The sequence below is a fragment of the Panthera onca genome, chromosome B1, assembly GCF_046562875.1.
Source record: "Panthera onca isolate mPanOnc1 chromosome B1, mPanOnc1 haplotype 2, whole genome shotgun sequence".
Classification (NCBI taxonomy): Eukaryota; Metazoa; Chordata; class Mammalia; order Carnivora; family Felidae; genus Panthera; species Panthera onca.
In genome coordinates this window covers 188,925-210,593 of record NC_138342.1, presented here as the reverse complement: position 1 = coordinate 210,593, position 21,669 = coordinate 188,925, and the positions used below count along the sequence as shown (strand labels likewise).

General features: G+C 53.8%; 1 protein-coding gene across 4 annotated transcripts in view; it reads right to left on the bottom strand.

Moving 5' to 3' along the window:
• PCGF3 (polycomb group ring finger 3) overlaps positions 1-21,669 on the bottom strand; it is a 53,398-nt gene that overhangs the window by 18,789 nt on the left and 12,940 nt on the right. For 3 of the 4 annotated variants that reach the window (XR_013555366.2, XM_060655593.3, XM_078446397.2), the window contains exons 2-7: positions 19,079-19,119; positions 18,606-18,758; positions 14,170-14,287; positions 12,779-12,875; positions 9,330-9,385; positions 131-241 (exon numbers count right to left, since the gene is read on the bottom strand). Coding sequence is in view for 3 of the 4 variants with exons in the window: in XM_060655593.3 (XP_060511576.2) it covers positions 131-241; positions 9,330-9,385; positions 12,779-12,875; positions 14,170-14,278 (373 nt within the window). In the remaining variant the exon portion in view is untranslated. The remainder of the gene's footprint in view (positions 1-130; positions 242-9,329; positions 9,386-12,778; positions 12,876-14,169; positions 14,288-18,605; positions 18,759-19,078; positions 19,120-21,669) is intronic. The other variant, XM_078446398.2, reaches the window with a different exon arrangement.

Genomic DNA, 21,669 nt, shown 5'->3' with positions numbered 1-21,669 from the left:
TCAGCTCCGCCCCGCATTCCCATCGGCACCAGGAGTGCCGGAGGACGCTGGAGGGAGGCACAGGGCCACCTGAGAAAGGGGTTCATAATAAAGGCCGGCCTTGGCAGCAGGTGTGCAGAAGCCCACTCACCGTTCCGATGGGGATCTAGGTGCTGTTTTGCAGAACAGGTCTCCCCCTTGATGTCTCCAGGCACTTCCATGCCTAACTTGTGGTAGAATTCCCTTTGTTTTCTCATTTCCGCTATTAAAAATGAATATATACTCTTTAATCTTAAGGAGGCAACGAATTACATTAAAATTCTGTTCACAAACACCACATGAAGAAAACGACAGATTGGGATTGGGAGGTTTCGACGGCCGCCACTAATGAGAAGATAAATCTGGACCGAATCCTCGGGATCTTGGAGCCGCTGCCACCCCGCCCCGTCGATGCATAGACTCCCGGCTGCAGGACGGGGCAGTTGTGTGAAGAGATGCCCCCCCCACCCCCATCCTCCCCCCCACCCCCAAGACCCAAGACTGCTGTTTTCAACATGTGGCGTCTGGTCAACATTCTGGGACTCCTCAGGGGCACAGCAAACACGACCCGCTGACCTCTAGGCTGCTCAGTAGTAGACTCGGGCCTTCTAGCACCTCATGCCTACGGCCACAGCTTAGAAACCAGCAGTGCCCCTGATTCGCACTGTGCTTTCACAGCTAGATGGCCACCCAGGTGTGCCCGGCGGTGTGTAAAGGCTGCCCCCTGGTGTCCGTGGCCAGCCATCACAGCTCGCCGCATCCGGAGGAGGAAGCCAGAGGAAGGTTCCTTGGGGAACAGAGGCCATCCACCACAGTGCCCTGTGATCTCCTCCTCAGAAGCAACGCCAGTCAGCATTCTTGCTCCCCACAGTCAGCACTGCAGTCACTGCTGGCTACACCGGAGGCGGCTCCCCAAACAGAGTGGGGGCCGGGCCGGACAACGAGAGGGCAGGAGCATATGACACAAGGCAGCTACGGATGGGCTTTTAGCAACAAGTGGCTCTGAAGCGTACACCCGGGTAATGAAGCAAGTAGTCACTGCTCAGGGCCGCACAGCAGCAGCAAAGAAAACTTACACCCAAGTTGCTCCAACTAATAACCTACAAATCACTCCATGAAAAACATTTCTGTGGAGCTCACTTGGTAACTGTTGCACTTTTTACCTGCATGTCTGTCTTCTATACGCCATGAGCTCAACGGAGCCAGGAATACATCTTGGTCACATCTTGGACCCACACAGACGCTTGGCGTGCCCAGTCATGTGGGAGCGCATCGATGCAGGGGGTGGGGCTCTGGCGGAAAGAGGGTGGCCCTCAGAACTGAAGGGACAGCACTGCCGGACTAGAGAGGGATGGGCTGCTGGAACCAAATACGGCAAGTGCCAAACCAAAAGGCTGGTCTGGAAAATTTGGATTAGCTTGAAAAGAAATCAAACAATCCTATAAGAGCTGGCTCAGGAATAAAGGCGTGAGATGGTGTGGGGCTGTTCCCAGGTTCTCCAAGAAGGGTGACGGAGTCCTGCTGGTCAGTGTGAGAGAGAATTCTCTCCTCACCTGTAGAAATGGGGCAGCTCCCATTACCTTGCTTTAATTCCCATTTAAACATTTTTCACCTATCAGAATGAAAAAAGATTGAAAATAACAATATTCTCTGCCAGGAATATGCCAGCATAGAAATGTTAATTGGGATGATTTTCAGCAAGGTAACTTGCTATTTAAGGGGCTCCTGGCGGCTCAGTCGGTTGAGCATCAGGACTCTTGCTTTCTGCTCTGGTCATGACCCCAGGGTCATGGGATCGAGCCCCGTGTCGGGCCCTGTGCCGACAGCGCAGAGCCTGCTTGGGATTCTCTCCCTCTCCCTGTCTCTCTCTCTGCCCCGCCCCTGCTGGCACACACCCTCTCTCCAAATAAATAAACCTTAAAAAAAATGATACAGATCATATTTATTGATGTGGAGCCAGCACCACGATATGCTGTCATGCAAAGGACAGGTTATGTGATGTCATAGGTAAAAACTACAAGTCGTAATCCTGGTGTGACTACCATGCTGTGAGAATCCAGGGGAGTGATAACACAATGTGACCCCGGGCACAAGCCAGTGTCCCTTCCTGACGCTCTCGGCACCTCCTCAATGACAAAGGGCACCTACGGGGCCCCATGGCCGACCTCACACTCGGGTGTGGAAGGTGGACTGCATTCCCACCCCGGCCCCACCCACGTCCACGTCCACGCTCACCATTCGGACTCAACGTCACAGTCAGAGCTCAGGCTGACAAACGTCTCTTCGAGGAGGGGATGTGTGAGCTTAGCAGCAAAACTGTGATATGAGGCAGGCACTTGTATAACAGGAAGAAGGTGCACTTTTATTGAAATATACACACATCCCCAAACATAGTAAGTAATTGAGTACATTCTTGCTCCTTATCACTTTGAATAAATGGTCACCTGTCAGATTTAGAAAAACAAAAGTTCTCACTTTACCTTCACTGCTGCTCCTTCCTGTGGGTCAGAGTTTCTGACCCATACTTCCTCTGAAGAACTTCGTGGAACTGTTCTTGCAAAGCTGGTCTAGAGACAACAAACTCCCTCCATCTCTGTTTGACTGAGTCTTTACTTCTCCACGTCTGGGGAGTAATTCCTCAGGGTGCAGAATTCTTGGTGGATGCCTTCCTCTCTCAACACTAAACATTTCACCCTCCACTCTCCTTGCAGGCACAGTTTTGGAGGAGAAGTCAGGTGAATTCTGATCTTCGTTCCTCTGTACTCTGGCTTATTTGTTTTTGTTTCTCTGTAGCTTGAAAAGAGCATGCATAGGTGTTGTGCTTTTGGTATTTATCCTGCCTGGTGTTCTCGGAGCTTCCTGGATCCATGGTTTGGAGTCTGACATTAATTTGGGGAAAATCTCATCATTATCATTTCACTGCTGTTCCTTCTCACTCTTCTCTTCTGCTTCTCCTGTTCCCATTACACACACAACACACCTCTGGGGCCATCCCACGTCTTCAGAGATTTTGACTCTGTTTTAGTGTGTGCTCTTTCATTTTCAGCCTCAGAGTCTCTGTTGATAGGTCCTCAACCTCGAGATTCTTCCACATACAAGTCCTGTTACTAGGAGGCCCACCTGAGGCTTTCTTCATTTCTGCTCCAGCATTTTTTGCTCCTTCTCAGCATTTCTATCTCTCTGCTTCCACTGTCCACCTGTTCTGGCATGCAGTCCGCTTTACCAGTTAGAGCCCTTAGCATATGTATCACAGTTGTTTTATTTTAAGATTCATTTTGGAGAGACACACACAGAGTGTGAGCAGGGGAGGGTTAGAGAGCGAGAGACACAGGATCCGAAGCAGGCTCCGGGCTGTCAGCACAGAGCCCGACACGGGGCTCGAACTCACAAACTGAACCATGAGATCATGACCTGAGCTGAAGCTGCCCAGGCACCCCTATCCCCGTTGTTTTAAATTCCAGTCTGACGACACCAGCATCCCTGCCATGTCTGGTTCTGACGCTTCCTGTGTCTCGAGAAACTGTGTTTTTCTTTGAGTGTGCCCTGTGATTTTTTTCTTGTGAGTCAGATGTGATGTGCCAGGGAAGAGAGCTGGTGTGCCCAGGCCTGCGGTGATGTGGGGCAGGGGGGCGGGGGAAGGGCTCCGTGGGTGGCGCCTCCACACTGAACGTCACCAGAGCTTCCCAGCTGTGTTCTCTCCCTCGGTGGGGAGGGGTGAGCGGAGCTGACCGGCTCCCCTTGCTCAGGTTGGCTCTGGCTAACTAGTGTCCCCGGGGGCAGGCCTTGTTAGACATATTTCAGAATGGCTCCTTTTCTACCCCCTGCTGGAAGCATGAGAGATTTCTCTGATATTTGCTGAGAGACCTCAGCCGAGCTCCTGGAGGTGAAGTTCACGATACCGTGAGGCCCTGGCCATGATTACATCTCCTACAGGTTTTCCAGACTTGTCCACACGGGGCCTCCAGCAGCTCCACAACCACAGCTCAGGTTTTCAGCCCTGAGCTGGTTCCTGCAGAGGCTTCTGCTCCGGGAAGCCGTGTCCCCAAATCCACTGTCAGTCTCTCTACTCTTGACACAGAACTTTGCCCTGTGTCCCTCCCTCTTTATGATCCAAGAAAGCTGGCTGATTTCTCAGGCTGTTCAGCTTTTTATTTGTTAGAACAAAGTGGAGACTTCCGAGTTCCTTATATGAGGAAGTGGAAACCAGAAGTCATGAAATTCAAAAAACAGTAATTATAACTGAGTACAATTTTTGTAATATAGGCTACTGACAAGAAGAATGGGCTCCTTTTAGGGGGAATAATATTTAATTGGTGTTAAAAGTTAGTGTTCCTTATCATCAAAACTGACTACACGTGTTCATCTCAATGATATTTCACACATTTCATTTTTGGAAGTGTCTTTTCGTACAGAAATGCGGACATCGGTCCACAAGCACGTGACTCTGTGTGGCTCGTGTGTCAGCGTGGGGGCGCTCGGGGAGCTCCGTCAGACTCTCCTCCCGGTGCCGGCCTTCGTGGCGCCAACCGCAAGCCAGCGCGTCCAGCAGAGGGCGGACGAAAGCTCCTCCGCGGCACGGTTAATGGACTCTGAAATATGGAAACTGCCTTCGCGTGTGTGTTGAGCTCCTGGGCCCGGAGCCAGAGCTCGGATCAGCCTGCGACAAACCTGAATGGGATCAGAGATCTCGCTCCCCCTCTTCTGAAAGCAGGATGTCTGAAGTCACGTGGCACAGACAGCACTCACTGCTGTTGAGCGACTCCACTCGCAACAGAGGTTTGAATACAAGTAGTCCCGTTGTGCCTTATGATGTTGGGCTGAATTCATCCCAACATAATGTTGGGAAACAGTATCAAATCTTTAGCAAAAGCTAATTTCCGTAGTCATTCCAGGTTAAAGGAACTTCTTTCCATTCCAAAAAACTTCAATTTGTCCTTAGCTCAAAATGACAAGAACACACACACACACACACACACACACTCACCACTACTAAGCCACTATTAAAGTGCCGTCTGGGGGAGAAAGTCAGGGTGTTTAGGCTCCACTCCTGACAAATTCATCTCCCTGGTGACAGTGACATCTGAAAGAGTGAAGGAAGCCTGCTGCAGACTCCGCTGGTTCAGTGACCTATGAAAGACTCGCCTTCCACAGAGTACCTGCTCTGATGCAGAATACGATGCCCTCTGAACACCTCACACTCTTACCAGCTCGGTTAGTCTGCCCGAGTTAGCATCTTCCTGACCCCCAGACGCTTCTACTGCCGCTGGATGGAACACGTCTTGGCAGACCCCACTTCAGGCTGCACTGAATTAGTATTTTCTCGACCCCCTGGACGACACTCTTGCCCGCAGCTGCTCTCCGCAGACTGTTCAGAGATGTTATTTCTTCAGTCGCTTCGGACTCACCAAATGAACAACTGAGCAGACTGGCGACACCAAGGCCAAGGAAAACCACTCAAAACCGCCTGCCTCGTTTTCTTGTGGACCCTTGATGTTGCCTCCCAGAGGCTCCCTCCCCAAAACAAGCCCGTCTTCTCTGGACGCACTGGCTCAGCGGCTACAATCAAACGAGATCTAATTAACTTACGTTACTAAGCGGCTTTCCTCGTTTGGCTTAACAAAGGAGTCAGTCAGAAACCTACTTCGATTGTAGCCTGATATCCACATTTTATTTCCGCGATGAGGTATTCCGTTTGCTATTTTCAGTTCTTCCCAAACGTCGCTTTCCTGTGCGTTGGGAGCGCCGTGTACTCGTCTGGCGATGCCTGCACACGCTCTGCCCCTCCAGCTCGGCATGCGCCTCATGGCGCAGTCGGCTCACAAGCACAAAACCGTCCACGCTTCACTGTGGCTTAAAAGGGCAACATCTGAAGTCCATACCTCCCTTCTTCCTGTTTCGACATGACGGGTATGAACTGGCAACAAGGAGAGTCGCACCAGTGGCTCACATGGCTCCTGAAACACCGTCGAGTTACCACTGCATTTCTGAGCTCTGCAGCGTGAGGAGCGGCCACAGTGCACATCCCGTCGGCCGCCGGTTGCTGCTCTGCGTTGTGACGTGAACACAAACGGTACAGGAGCGAGCGAGCTGTGATTTTCACATCACAAATATTACTGACTTTTTTCTAACCATTTAAAAGTATAAAAAGCATTCCTGGCTCACAAGCCACGTAAAGATGGGCAGCAAGCCCGATCTGGCCTGCAGTTCGCCAACCCTGTTCCAGCCAGGGCGAAAAGGCAAGAGAAAGAAATAATGCAGAAGCCTTGCCCTAGTGATTGCACTTCCAGAATAAAGCCAAATACATCCACCCACATCCACACAAAATTACGCGAAAGGTGTCACCGCACCCCCTCTTCTGTTAAAGCCAAGGACGAGAACGTCCTGAGTGTCCCTCAGGAGGCATACGGGAGTGAGCAAACCCCACGCAGCCACCCTCACGACAGGGCCCAGCCCGGCGTCCTGGCCATGCCAGCAGAAGAAGCCAGCTGCGGGCAGTGTGAGGCAAAGAAGGGAGGGGGTGGCTCAACATAAAAAAATAATTTGGTAAATTTTATAAAATGTTGCCTCTTTGGGGCGCCTGCGGGGGGGCTCAGTTAGTTGAGCGTCTGACTCTTGATCTTGGTTCGGGTCATGATCTCATGGTTGGTGGAATTGAGCCCCGTGTCGGGCTGGGTGCCGACAGTGTGGAGCCTGCTTGGCGTTCTCTCCCTCCCCCTGTCTCTCTCTGTCCCTCCCCTGCTCGCGTGCATGCATGCTCTTTCTCTCAAAGTAAATAAAAACTTAAAATGCTGCCTCTAAAAGACAGGTTTTTAAAAATTATTGAAAAAGGAAACAGACCACTGAACAATGAACTCTCCGGCAAAAAGGCCTCGTCTACAAGGGAACAGAGAAACCGAGTTGGTGCGGGGCCAGCAGCGGGGAGCGAACCCCGGGGAGCGGCCACTCGGGAGGCCCGGACGGCAGCACGGGCAGGCATCCTGCTGCCTCCGGCCCTTGTCAGCTGAAGCTCGTCTGCCAGGAAGGGGACTCCATCTGAGAAACCGGGTTTGCGACTGTTGGCACAAGCAGACAGACTGTGTGGAGGAAGCCCTCCTGCCGGGAAGGGTTTCCTTCTACTTAGGGGCAGCAAGCGACCGAGAGCCTGAGCAAGAGAGAAGCTGAGCGCCTGCTGGAAGAGAAACCCTGCCCGAGGGGCAAGAGGGGGCACGTCCCACATGCAGGGTCATCACACACCCGCACCACGTTCTTCACAAACAAACCCTCCACTACGACTCACGACTCTGTCACCGTGCGACCCCTACACTGAGGGCACCTGGACTCCGCGGGGAGATGGCTGGCACTGCCTGGGGCAGGAAGTCAACAGGAGGAGCCCGGGACCCGCCCGGTCACCCCAGACTCCCAGGGCAGTATCGGGAGCTGCCGACGGGGGAGGGGGGGAATGGGGGGGGGCGCGTGCTTCAGAAAGGACAAGGACCACGAAGCACTGTGAACACATGTGTACGTTTACACGGCCCTGACTGTGGCCGGAGGGGCCAGAACTAAGGCAGCGTGCCGTGCGCAAAGGAAAGACGGGCTCCGATCTGCCGGTCGGTACAAAACGGGCCTCAGGAACCCCGCGGTCCACCTGGCACGCGGGCCGGGCTGGGCGCCAGGACAGGCACGGGTTGGCCACTTCTAACGAATCGTGGACTGATGCTCTGCCGGGGCAGGGCGGCTGGGGTGACACGGGAGCCAGGCCGACTGCACCCGTCCAGGCGGAATAACCCCCGGGGGTGGGCTTCCCAAAAACATGAGTCAGAATCCTGTCAGGCCTGCAGACGCCAACGGTTCACAGGAATGGGGCCTCCTCAACAAGTCCAGACTTGGTGACAGGAGGGGCTGAGACGGGGCAGAGCAGTTGGCCTGGGGGCTGACCTGACCTGGACCCTGATTAAAATAAATGACAACAAGGAAACTCAAAACATGTGGTGTTCACGAGGCAGCTAGAAATGCTGGCGCTGAGCAGGTATTTGATCCGAAGGGATTACTATTACTTCCTTAGGTTTACGAAGTGTTGTGGTTACTCGTGTTACAAAGAGGGTATCTTCTGGGACAGGAAGATGGCTGGAAGCAGAGCATGCAACGGGGCTCTGCGTGAGCTGCAGGGGCTGGGCAATACACACATGGGGTTCTACATGTGGTTCTGCCGGCTCTTATGTTTAAAACACCCTGTGATCATTTTTCAAGTTACTGGTATTTTATTTTGACGTATTCTTTGCGTTTTCTGAGGACTCAAAAACTTTTAGGTATCAAAAGATTGTTTCCGTCCGCATTCTACGGGAAACTTGAATTCTTCTTGTATGAGTGAATTGGTGAATGGCACAAAAAAGACCTTAACAATATTATTCTTCAAGTTCTGTAAGAGGGGAGCCTGGGTGGCTCCGTCGGTTAAGCCTCCGACTTCGGCTCAGGTCGTTATCTCACGATTCGTGAGTTCGAGCCCTGCGTCGAGCTCTGTGCTGACAGCTCAGAGCCTGGAGCCTGCTTCGGATTCTGTGTCTCCCTCTCTTTCTGCCCCTCCCCCACTCATGCTCTGTCTCTGTCTCTGTCTCTGTCTCTCTCTCAAGGATAAATAAACCGGGGGGCGGGGGGGGGGGGGGCAGTTCTGTAGGAAAAGCCAGGTGTACTATCTATCTCTTGATCTAAGGTAGTAAGCTGTATTTTAAATTTTAACCCTCTTCCGAAACATTACAATGAGAAAACACAGCCCAAGTGAATCCCTAACATATCTTATCTTTAAAACAAAGTGTACCTGAGCTGTATCAGCCAGCACCACCACGCCCGCCCACCATCAGACCCTGAGTGGGATTCTGAGGCCAGTGTCTCCCTCCCCTCCCCCATCACCAGCCCCACAAAGAGGGGGAGCAATAGTCTCTGCGTTCAGAATTGCAGAAAAGGTTGAAAAAGAACAGCCATTTCCACTTTGAGGGTATTCACACTGCATAATGTTTCTTCTTCATTCTCAGTGAGACTTGACTTTAAATACAGTCAAACTTTATCCACACACTGGTTACCGGCTTCACGTCCGTGTGCGTGTGACTGAGGAGGCTGCCCCCGTGCCCTGCTGTGCCCCCACTGCCCCAACAAGGCAGCACGCTCGGCAAGACAGAGACAGTGGGAGAAGCCAGCAACACGGCGCTCACGAGTTCAGAGCAGGGACAAGCGAGACGGTGCTGTTCCCAAAGAGGGGACGGGGCCGGGACCCCCAGGAGCAAAGTGCTCAGAGGCTGAGCCGCAGACTCAGGGGTCCAGGTGGACGTTCTGACACTTACCTTCCTGAAGGCCTGGAACCAGTTTGTAAACAATGTCCTGCATGGTTCTGTCATGACTGGCAAAGAGAACATAACAGGTGAGGTTAGCTAGAAACGCCACTTCCACAATCCGTGCGCATTTTCCATTAACGGTATCAGACTCCACAATCGCGAATTTGAAATTTTGCTTGAGTTTTGCTTCTAGTTTGCACTTAAAAAAATGTTTGTGCTAGCAAAAGTTATAAACAACCTGAATCAATGTATCATTTAATTCAGGTTCTAGAAGTTTCAAGGAATGGCGGCACAGACAAGACCCTCTAGATGATGAGTGCCCTCTGCCTGCTGAACGTGGTCCGGACACCCAGAGATGCGGCCTCCAGGGGCCACACAGGCCCCCACCCCCACCTCTTCCACCGGTGCCTCCTGGGCCTCCACTGGACAGGAAACTTTTCTTTCATGTTCTGAATAACGTAGAGGAAAGGCCCTAAGATCAGGCCCTCCCTGTGGTCCTTAAGATCTACCTATAAAGGTTTTCTGAAAAGGTTATATAAGCACAGTATTTCAAATATAGTTTCTACTCCAGTTTGCTATTTTTAAACGTAACTTATTCAAATGTTTAAGTAACTTTTCAAATCAACGTTAATTTTCAAACATCATGCGTTAAAATGAAAACCCGTAAGTACCCAGACAAGTAGCATGTAAATAACGGATAAACGATGGGGTTCCACAAAACTTCTAGACATTTAGCTGTCAGGGCTAGTCCAGGGCCGGGCACACAGCAGCCACTCAATGGGCTCACGGTTAGGCCACAAACGGCGGGTGACCAGGGCCTGCAGAGACCCTCATTCACCATTACCAGGAAGAACTTTTAAGTTCTAACAGACATCAGTCTGACATCTCAGCCTGTGTTGTGGCAGACCAAAGCAGCGTTTCTCAAATTTCCGACCACGATGCGCACGTGCCCACAGCGAAGATTATGGACCACAGCTGGCCCGCAGCACGCAGGACACCCCCACGGCCTTGTGGAAAGCTCCCCCCACTGCACGAGGAGAGGATGGTGGAGAGATCCCCGCCACAGAGCTTGACTCCGGGTCCTCCGAATGACCGTGCCAGGCCCCGCCTGCCTGGCCACAGACCCATAGGGCTGAGGGGAGGGGTTGGGGGGGCTCTCCTTGGAAAGGGTGCTGGCAGGCAGGGCAGAACAGCACAGCGCGCTTCTCCTGGTGTCAGCCACATCCAGGCTCTTGGAGGGGCAGCCCCTTGAAAGAGGCTTTCGTGTTTACACTCTAGGCCACAGGCCACACACCCTCTCCCAGCCCTTCGCTTGTGCCGAGGTCTCTGCTGGGCCCACGTGACAAGAGCCCTTGGCTTTAAGATGAGGCCTGAAGTGTGGAGCTGCCTCAGGGATCCAACGGGCACCAGGAGCTCAGGCCCAGCACCCGCCTGCGGCCAGCACCACTCGGCATCATCCCACCTCGTAAGGCCTAAGTTACTGCCCAGGGCCCCACACGGTGCCCCCAGGCCCCGCCGCCCCGCCCTGACTGCCCTCTCCCCACACTGCCCCAGCCCCAAGCTGAAAGCCCTTCCCTTGGGGCAGCTGCACAGTGGGGGGTAGCGAATCAGAGCAGGAGGCTGGGCCAGGTGTGGCTGGAGAAGCTGTGTCAGGAACAAGGCTCTGAGCCAAGTGCAGAGTTGGCATCAGGAGGGGAGAACAAGAAAATTACCCTGGGCCAGTGTAGCTTTAGGCAGAGCACAGGGAGCAAACAGCAAGGGACAGGACTGCCAGGAAAGAGCCACCCTGGAGCCCAGGGCCCACAGCAGGCCTTGGGGCTGCGCATCTTTCCCAGCTCTGCACCTCCGTCTCGCTGGCCCTGGCCCTCTGGACCCAGGCCTGCACACCTGGCCAGCTCTCTTCCCATCGGCCCCCCCTGTGTGTCAGCAGGCTAGGCTCTGCCTGGAACACTGGGGTCTCAGATTGCTAAAGGGCTTCAGTTCTCCAGACAGCCCTGCCTGCTGTCTCCCCAGAGCACGGGGGTGGGGGTGGGGGCAGGGTCACCACAGCTTCCCACTAGCATGAAGCCCCTACCACCACCTGCCTTCTACAGTTCATGTCAGGAAAGCAACCCCGTGCTCTGCAAGACTATGCCCCCAACGCAGGTAACGTGCACACACTGCCAACAATTAGTACCCAGAGCATATAAAGCATTTCTTCAAAGCAAACAAGTAAAATAAAGAACCCAAGAGAAAAATGAGATGTGAAGAGACATCTCCCGGCAGCCCGAGTGGCCAGGTGACATCTGAGAAAGGACCGTGCTCACTGGTAATCAGGGCGACAGGCCAAGATACCCTACGGAGCCACCATGTGGCCAGAACGCAGTCCACAGGCACCCACAGGACACATCAAGACGGTGCCCGGCACAGCAGCCCAGCAGCGCACAGGAAGGCACGGGAGCTCCACAACCCAGCAGCCTGCGGAGGGCCGACAGAGGGGGGACACCTGCACGGGAATGCCCAGAGCAGCACGGAGGGCCCACAGAGGACACCCTGCTGTCCACCTGCACAGACCTCCCCACTAACAGAGACCCGTCTGGAGAACAGGCTGGGTCAAGGGCAAGGGCCACGAAAACACAGCTGGTTCCCCATGTAGCGAGCCGGACCACAGGAGACTAAGCTATGTTGTGTGGGGACAGCGGCCAGGGTGGGGCGGGGGCTTCCGGGCCTGGTGATTTCTACTTCTCCATCTGGGAGTGGTTTCTTGCTGTGCCATTATAAGCCATTCATGTGTTTTTCAACGCCTTGTGCGCACACGACATACTTCACAACTTGGGAAGTGGAGACACACGTCCCTCTCTTCCTTCAAAACATATATTCAGACCTACCTCTGCTGCTCCCATGTGGTGCAGGCAGCGCTTGGCTTCCTTTAGAGCACCCCCCCCCCCCCAGCCAAATCTGAAGTCATTTAAAACTCTGCGTAAAAGCCATAAGCCAGCACTTCCTGCCCATCATAGCCTGACCCCCAAGTCTGGTCGTGCCAACTCCCTGACGCCTCCCTCACAAATGGTGCTGATTCCAAGGGGGTCCGATCTCCCCGAAACCAAAGGAGGGGACTCTTTGCAGCACCAGCTGCGGGGAGCAAGACGCAGGCCACACACAAGGGGCAGCCACCCGGGGCCTAGGACCACTTGTCCCATGACAGGAAGGTGGACCAGGGGCTGCTATCCACTTCAGAGTAAACTTCAGCCAATTTATTGCAAAACTAGTGAAATACAGGTGGGTCCTGAGGTTCCTCAAAATACTCAATTTGAGCAAATATTCCTGGAAACTTATGGGAACAGCCCCAGCGCTCACTGGCCTGACTTGGCTGGATCGGCTGCCGTACGTGGTCACACGTGTCCCGCGCTGGGCGGGTCCCTGACACACCGGGAGATGCCGAAGCTGTGGCTTTGGGACCGGGACCTGGGCACACTTACCCAATGTACTGCAGCGGGTGGCTCTGGTGGATCACGATCCTACACGTGGGGCAGGTGTTGTTCTCCTCCAAATACTTGACCAGGCAGCTCCGACAGACTGCAAAAGCACACTTGTGTCAGAAAGTAACCAGGGAGGGAGATGCCAGCACCCCCTCGGGCACGGCACACACGGGGGCTGAGGCGCAGGCCACCTCGCACGTGGCTGCTGTGATGGAGCTGCCACCTCTCAGGTCTCAGCAACGACGGAGAAGCCCCAGGCGCTCAGTCAGCGGCCTCACTCAGCAGATTTGAGGTGCAGGGATAAGAGGGGCAAAGAACCTAAGTGAATAGGTGTTCAGAGGCCAAGAGCTGAGAAATCATCAGAAAGTACTTGTCTCCCCCAAATATCTTCACCATAGGGGCCAATAATTACAATTTTCATGTGTGTAAAAAAAGACCACAAGATTTTCTTTGTACACCAAAATTCAAGGAAATTCAATGAAAATAATAATCCAAAAACTATAGTTACCTTTAAAATGAAAGTTCTACCTAAGGGGTCGAATATTTTATTTTCTGAAGTGGAAAACACACAGTCAAAAGTCATCTGCATTACACCCATTGGCTGTATTGCAAAGACCCTATCTACACGGCGTGCCTACCACAGCCAGCGGAGACACTCCGGCCTGACTCCTCAACCACCCCAGCGGTGACTATGCTTCGGGGTAAACAGCAGCATCTCCTGCTGAGCTGGGGCATTAAAACCGCAAGCTCGGCACAGCTAAGAGTCTTCTAAACATCAGAACACAGGCTTATTAGTCGTGAGGAGCCGAACCACATTCTTGTGTTTAAAACGTTAAAGGAATTCATTTGGAAAAATTTAAAAAGGAAGCATTTCTGTCCACTAGAAATGAATATTCTGTCATAACAGTTACTGGTTTTGCTGTTACATAGAAATAATTAAATTTTTCCTGTACTTAGCTTTCCTAAATGGTATCTCTACTGAAAGTACCCACAATGTTTTTAATTTGAAGTAATTTTTCTGATTTATTTTTAAGATCTTTATTCCTGCTTCTGTGTTTTGCTTTGTGTTTGAGCTAAAAGCTTTTGGTGGAGAAAGGAAGGAAGGAAGGAAGGAAAGAAGGAAGGAAGGAAGGAAGGAAGGAAGGAAGGAAGGAAGGAAGGAAGGAAAAATAAGAAACCACAAGTATTAAGAAAGCACAAGGCTGGAAGTTGTCAAAGGCCACGTTCTAGAACATTCTGCCAAACACATATGCAGACAGTCCACACACACCCCTCCCACAGCTGTCAAAGGCATGTTCTAGATCATTCCACCATACACATATGCAGACAGTTCACACACACACACCCCCCACAGCTGTCAAAGGCCATGTTCTAGAATATTATCCACGTACACGTATGCAGACACTCGGTCACCGTGGTCGCGTCGATGAGATATCCACTGCACAGGCGGCAGGTGATGTGGGCATTTATGTCCCAGAGTTTAATCTTTCTGGTCAACATCTTTGGCTTCTAGAAGAGAAAACCAGTATCAATATCTGAAATACTCCCATGTGTTGTCAAAGGTTCAGGCTAAATGTAAATCAAGTTACAGCACATCCTTCCAGGAGGGCACAGCATCATGTGGACAGAGGCTGCCACCTGCCAGGGCAGGTCCAAGCCACAAAGGCTCTGTAGGCCGACTTCCGTCTGGAGAAGGAACTGCCAAAAGTCCTCCCACAGAGGACTGGGACTGTCCCGCCGAACACCTGATGGGCAGCTCTCTGCAAATGTTACTATTCCCTTAACCACCTGTGGCACTGCCCCTCTCGGCTCCCCTGATCCCTCCTGCTCAGGACTGAGCTGAGGCCAGCTGGTGAGGTGGCAGGCAAGTGAAGGAGGGTCGTGAAGGTGCAGGGAGACAGGCTGGGAGAATAGGCGGGCTGTGCTGAGTCTGGGGCAGGAGGCTGAGGGGTCACTCCTAGAGCTTCTGGCTCTTCTGTAAACCTAGGGGATGAATGACCCCAAGGGGCACCAGCAAGGGCAGCACTGGCCAAACCTGAAGGAGAAGCAAAGTCCTTCGATGAGACCTTGATACAAACAGTCACACCACGTGATTCTGACATCAGAAGGGTCAGGAAAGTCAATGTCCAGTCCCGACAAGACCCAGGGAAGCAGGCAGTAAGAGGGGCCCAGATGTGCCCAGATGGAACAGGAGCCATCCCATTTCTAGACATTTATCCTAATAACTGGACAAGTTCAACAGATGTTTGCCGCAGGGGCACCTGGGTGGCTCAGTCGGTTAAGCATCCGACTGTGGCTCAGGTCATGATCTCACAGTTCATGAGTTTGAGTCCCACGTCGGGCTCTGTGCTGACAGCTGGGAGCCTGGAGTCTGCTTCAGATTCTGTGTCTCCCTCTCTCTCTGCCCCTCCCCTGCTTGTACTCTGTTTCTCTCTGTCTCTCAAAAACGAGTAAACGTTAAAAGAAGAAAAAGAAAAAAAAAAGATGTCCGCTGCAATTGTTTCAAATGGCAAATCACAGAAAACCGCCACCGAGGACTGGCTCGGAAAGCGATTTCATTTAGCCGGCATGAGCTCCAGACCCTTCCCCGCTTCCCCCTGCCCTGTCCAGGGAAAGCCCAACCAGCCCTCCAGGACCCCTCCCCGGGACTCAGGAGCCTCTTGGCTCAGGAAAGCCCAGGCCCAGAAGCAGGGGGGCACACAGAAGCCCCCGCCTTGGGCCGCCTGCTGATCCCTGTCACTATCACACAGAACGTCAGCGCTGCACACAACATGGCATCATCAAAGTCCGATCATCTGTGCACCAAAGTGCCGACATGTTGTCTCTGTCCCGGGGCCCCTTCCTGCTCTGCTCCAGCTTTCCCCGTCTCCCTGGCTGGACCACAGGCTCCGTGAGGTTGGGTTCTGTCACTGCATCTCCGGAGCTGTGTCAGGAGGTGTCCTATTACATGTCCTACTCCAAAATCTGCGTGTCACCTCACAAGGCAAAAAGTCCTTGAGCTGGGAGATGGTCCCAGATGACCCCACAGACCCCCTGTCATCACAGGGCCCTTAAAAGGGGAGATGGGAGGGTCCGAGTCAGAGAGACTGGGAGTGGTAGGCTGCTGGCCATGAACCAAGGGTGGGGTGCCTGGAAGAGACAAAGATCCATTTTCCCCTGAAGCCAGAAGGAGCCAGCCCCGCGGGCACCTTCACTATAGCCCAGTTGAGACCCTTTTGGACCCCTGACATTTAGAACCGTCAGGTGACACGTCTGTGCTGCTGTAGCCACCGAGCCTGTGGCCCTTCGTTGCAGCAGCAGCAGGAAACCCACACAAAACGCTGCTCCGGAAAATACTTACAGAACGGATGTCTTCCTGGTAAGATGACTAACAGAAACAGATGCTCCGAGACATCAGAGTCAAAGGCATCACTGAGGGTGGCCGGCCGCACCCAGTGGCCTTCGCGCACACGGCTCCCAGGCCACCAGCGAGGACGTTCACTGCTCGATGCCATTTAAGGAAAATGAAAAAGAAAGCAAGCCACTCGGGGGACTTCAGACCCACTTCCATTCGCGTGAAGTCCGAGGGCAAATGCCCGCCACGCCCGCCGCCGTGGGCCTGGCCAGGGCTCTCGGCTAGAAGAGGCAGTGAGGGACCCGGAGGGAGCAAGGATCTGGAGGCACACCGTCACCCATCCTGAGACCCAGTGGCACCCACAAACTATCAGAGCAAACGAATGCAATCAGCAAGACCGCCCCACTAACGTCGCTGATGGAACGCGGCGGGTCTCTCGACCACAGTACCGCTTTGGGCTTTCCACGGAGAGTGAGGGGGAAGCTGACACTCCTAGGCGTTCGCCCACGTCTCTCCTCCCTGCACATCAGGCTGCAGCAGACACATGGTCTCCACTGGAGATGACCTTTCCTAACTCCCTGCAGCGAGGTGTGTCTGTGGGTCAGGGTTCACGGACGTTACTAGGAATCTAGTAAAGTCTGTCCTCAGCGAGTGTGTGCACTGAGGCCAGCCAGGTGACTGACCTGGGAACCCAGCACCACCGTGTGGAGCCAGGAAAAAGGAGAAAAAAAAAAAAAAAAAAAAAAAAAGACAGAGAACGACACCCGAGAGAAGGGAAACCCAGGAATCATCCCAAGCAAAGCAGAGCAGGAAACAGGGCCCTGCCGACATGGAAGGACTCTGGCGTGAGGCCCCGCGCTGGCCCCAGGGAGTGCTGCCCTCATGTCCACAGCCCTCTATAGGAGCTGTTTCCAAGCCAGCCACTGAGGATGTGACCACACGCAAATATTCCCGTCAGACAGGAATGTGCTCGGCGACAAAGTGTCTTCCCAGCCCCCAGGTAACTGAACCACGAAACGAAAGCCGCAACGGTGCTCGCTTCAGTAGCACACACACTGAAATCAGAACGACGTGGAGAAGACTGGCGTGGCCCTGCATGAGGGTGACAAGCAGATTCATAAGGACAAAACAGAGGCCATGGTCGCGCCGGCACTGACAGGGCCTCTGGCCCCCTTGAGGGACCAGGGTCAGTGTGAGCTCATGCTTATGAGGAGGTGGGTAAAGAGATAAAGACGTGTGGGTGCATGTGGCTGTGGACTCCACACCCCCTCCCCAGCTCTATCCACTGAGAGGGCCTGGGAGTAAGCCTCCCTGGCAGCCTAGGTCCCAGCTTACAGCACTATCCACCACGAGGAACCAGGGTGCGTGAGTAGGTGACTGACCCAAGGCTGGGCCCGGAAGGTAACAGAACTGGAGCAGGGGGGCCTGGCCCCAGCTCAAAGGGGCCCCGCTAGACACCCCGGGGGCAACTAGAACTTCAAGATAAGCAGTAACTATCATTAGGCGAACAGAATGAATCAGATGACAATTGACAGAATAACCCAGAAGCTCACGAGTCCACAGGGAGACAGATGAGTAAGAAAGGAACACGTGTCTTTCCAGAAGAAGGTGAGCTGATCGTGTGGAGTAGGAGTCACCACCACCTTAGTAACTGCGGTGACAATTTATTCGGGAGTCACCAGTGGAGGCTTTGTTGAGGAAGAGAAGATTCAGGCTCAAAGACCACCTACCACTTTTCAGGCAGAGTGAGAGCAGGGCCTCAGTGCGGAGACACTGCGTAGACGTCACTTCCTGAGTGACCAGGTGACGGCAGGTGGGCACCTGATGGGCGGCAGGAGTGCCTTCAAGCTGCGAAAGACACAGCATCCCTCGGAGACTCCCACTACAAGAGTCTCACCGCCAGGGAACCCCGGACGAGCCCCGAGGGAGGGAGGTCACAGGGGACAAGGGAAGGTGGAGGGGCGGGCCACCCAAGCGCAGCACCTGGCTGAGGGGATGGCCCTGACAGCCTGGCAGAGGAACCCTCTGCCTGCTGACCACCGCATTCGGAGACGAGAGCGGACTTGAGAGACCCCTGCCGCCGAGTGCCCGCTCGGCCCATGCTGGGCCCCATGGCCAGCCACCGTCCTGCCCCCAGGCCCACAAGGAGCTGCACTCAGGAGGGAAATGTCCACTGTCACCGCCCCTGCACCTCCCATGCTCGGCGGCCCCTACTCAGCACTGGACACCAGGTGGGGGTGCAAAGAGCAGAAGGGGTGCAAAGCTTCCAGTCCCGCACCCTCCACAAGCTGCACCTGCCGGCAAACCCCGAGACGCCTGGCCTGGCCCGTCTCCGACCTCCTGGCAGGAGGGACACCAGGGGATGCCGGCAGCGAATGTGAACACGTGGCCCTGTCTCAACGGTGGGCTTCTCACGGCTGTGGACTCCTCCCCACCCGACACCAGTGGCTGTGGGAACGGAGGGCCGGGGGCCCTGGGGACGCCGTGCCTCACCTCCTCTAGACGTCTTCGGCCCCCTCCTCCTGCCCTCGCATTGGGCGCTCAGGCCGCTGCTCTGACACTGGGGCACCTCGCCAGCGGCCTCACTCTGCCCTGCGGGTCTTCGCTTCCGTGCCTCCCCTCCGTCCCTTGCTCTCTGTCCATCTTCTGGCACAGAAACGCACGTGTTATTTCAAGTCTTTTATGTCTGATGCACACAGTCCTGCCATTAAGTTCTTTCTAGAACTTTTAGGTGAGTCCCACGTAGCAAACAACACGACAGAGTCAAGCAGAAGTGTTAATGAAGAGAAAACTTGAACATGTGTAAGTGGCTGTGCCCTAATCTCCTCCAGAGCTGTCAGAGATGACATGTGAAAGGAGTCAGAAGGAACTGACTTCTTCTATGGCTACCATGATCTCACAAAGTACAACCCAAGGTACATTTAAGCAATTCGCATGCACTGAAAGAAAATTCAAACCGCACTTACCTGTACACGGCAGCCCGGAGCCCTCCGCTACATCTTGAAGCCTGTGGAGACACACAACACGGGAGCGTCATCCCACACGTGCTGGCCACACAGAGCCCGTGTTCCCCCCACGTCCCCAGACCAGCAGCTTTGGCTTTGCCCAGCTACACCGGTCTGTTCGTTTGCTTGCTTCAAACCAAGAGAAAAGTAAGAATTGAGACAGTGAAGAACCAGGATCGACCAAAGACACACGGGCAGATCTCAGTGGCAGTCTGGTGTCACTGAGGCCCAGGGGCTGGTGGGCTGGAAGGGCACGGGAGACAGGCAGTGCACGGGGAGCATGTGGGAGTTGTGGGGGCAGGCAGGGGACATCCCATGTTATGAAGCCCAAGGAGCCAGGGTGAAGGTCTGTGAAGGCCTATCATCTCGAGGGCAGTCCTACCAAGCGTTCAAGGAGCCAAAGCAAACCTACTCAAACAAGTCCACTTGGAGAATCAACAAGACGGTATTTTCCAACTCTTTTTATGAAACTAACATCCACACCCACCAGACCAGAACTGGAAGGAAAATCAGACTGACCTCACTGGTGGACATTACTGTCAAAGTCACAGCACGTGGAGTCACCTGACCCAGCAGTGTCTGAGAAGGAGGTTCGTGCCTCACAAGCTGGGTTTACCCCAAAATACAAGGGGGCTTAATATGAGAAGAAGAAGCAATTTCACAAAAGACAAAAAAGGAGAAAAATGACAAGATCTTCCCAAAGATGCACAGAAATCATTTGATAAAATTCATTATCCATTCATGACTTTAAAAAAACTCTTAGATGCCTGGGTGGCTTGGTCGGTTGAGCATCCAACTTTGGCTCAGGTCATGATCTCATGGTTCGTGGGTTCGAGCCCCACGTCAGGCTCTGTGCTGACAGCTCGGAAGCCTGGAGCTGTTTGGATTTCTTTGTCTCCCACTCTCTCTGCCCCTCCCCTGCTTGCGGGCTCTCTCTCTCTCTCTCTCTCTCTCTCTCAAAAATAAACATTAAAAAAAACCACCAAAAACCTCTTCACCAATTTAGAAGCTAATAAAAGTTCTCTAATTTAAAAGAGACACAAACACGAATACGCACTCAAAGGCTTATGCCTGAATGTTCAAAGCAGCTTTATTCATAACAGCCCGCACTGGAAACAGCTACAGTGCCCGTCGACGGGTGGTGGGAGTCGGAAAGTGCCCCATCCACACAGCTGGTACTTCTCAGCAACCAAAATGAACAAGGGGCGAAATCTGCGCCGCAGGCAAGAAGCCAGACACGAGGACCACACAGTGCGTGTCCCAGTGCACGCACGATTCTAGAAGAGGCAGATTTGGGTGCCCGTGGACCGGCCGGCGGCAGGGACTGGTGGCTGGAAGTCTGTGGGGATGAACAGTCGGGGTCGGGACTGGGGAGCGGTCACAGATGCACCAAGAGACGCCAGCCACACCGAAGACTGTGGTGAGCTTCAGGCTGTGTAGACGACACCTCCACAAAAAGTGCATTTTACAATGAAGAAAACTACCGTCAACGCCATCCCTAGTGATGAAACAGGAAAACCGACTCTTACTACCTCGTAACGGGGATCTCCCCTACCTCACCCCCAAACAATCAATTCCAGGTGGATGAAGCCCGCGTGTGAAAGCACAATTCAAGACGTGAGAAGATCCCGGGGAGGACATCATCTTGACCTCAGTGAGAAAAGGTTACCAAACAATCAGAAGGCGCTAACCACAGACGGACTGCCCTAAGAAGAGCAACTTGGTTAAAGAGAAGGGCATCAGATAATCGAAAACCACAAGAGTGGAAAAGGCCACGGTGGACGAAAACACCCCCGTGGGTAAGACTACAGTCCAGACAGGGCTCGGCAAGGCTGGCCTGTAAACAAAGCGAGATGGGGCCTGCCGCGCCCCCTCACCTGCGTCCCGTCTGTGACTGCTTTGGGACTGAGGACTCTCGACACCAGATGACCCAAAAAGCTAAGGTATTTGCCGTCCGGTTCTTTACACAAGACATCTGCCAACGTCGGCCCCGGGCCGTACGAGGAACCACGGGCACTTCACAAAAGAGGAAATCCAAGCAGGCATATTTTCAAATGTTCAGCTTCACTAGTAACCCAGAAAATGCAAGCTACACTCAGCGAGGGTGTTACAGGCCCCCCACACCAGCGCACTCTTTTCCCTTGCATCTGCCACCCCGTGACTCCGTCAAACTGCTCTTGACGAGATTCCAGTGACAAGGACGCTACCAACACAACCCGTATCCAAGATCACTGGTCACTGCCCCAACCGTGGTCTGGCCAACCCCTCCGGTCCGAGACCCGAGCCTCTCCCAGGTGGCTCCCTGCCGAGGTGCACGGAGGCTGGCTGCACTGGTGCTGGAGCATCCCAGAAGGGCGTGGGTGGTGCGTCAGGCACACCTCGGACCCGGAGGCAGCCATGCTCGTGTGAAGAGGTCCTGCCTCCCTGTCCGCTCACCTCGACCCGCCCCTGCAATCGGCCTCCTCCACCACTAACAGTCCTTCCTGTGAGGCCAGCGCCTCCGTCCCGGCCGCTCTGCTGCACACACCGCTCCACGACCTGGAGCACGCCCT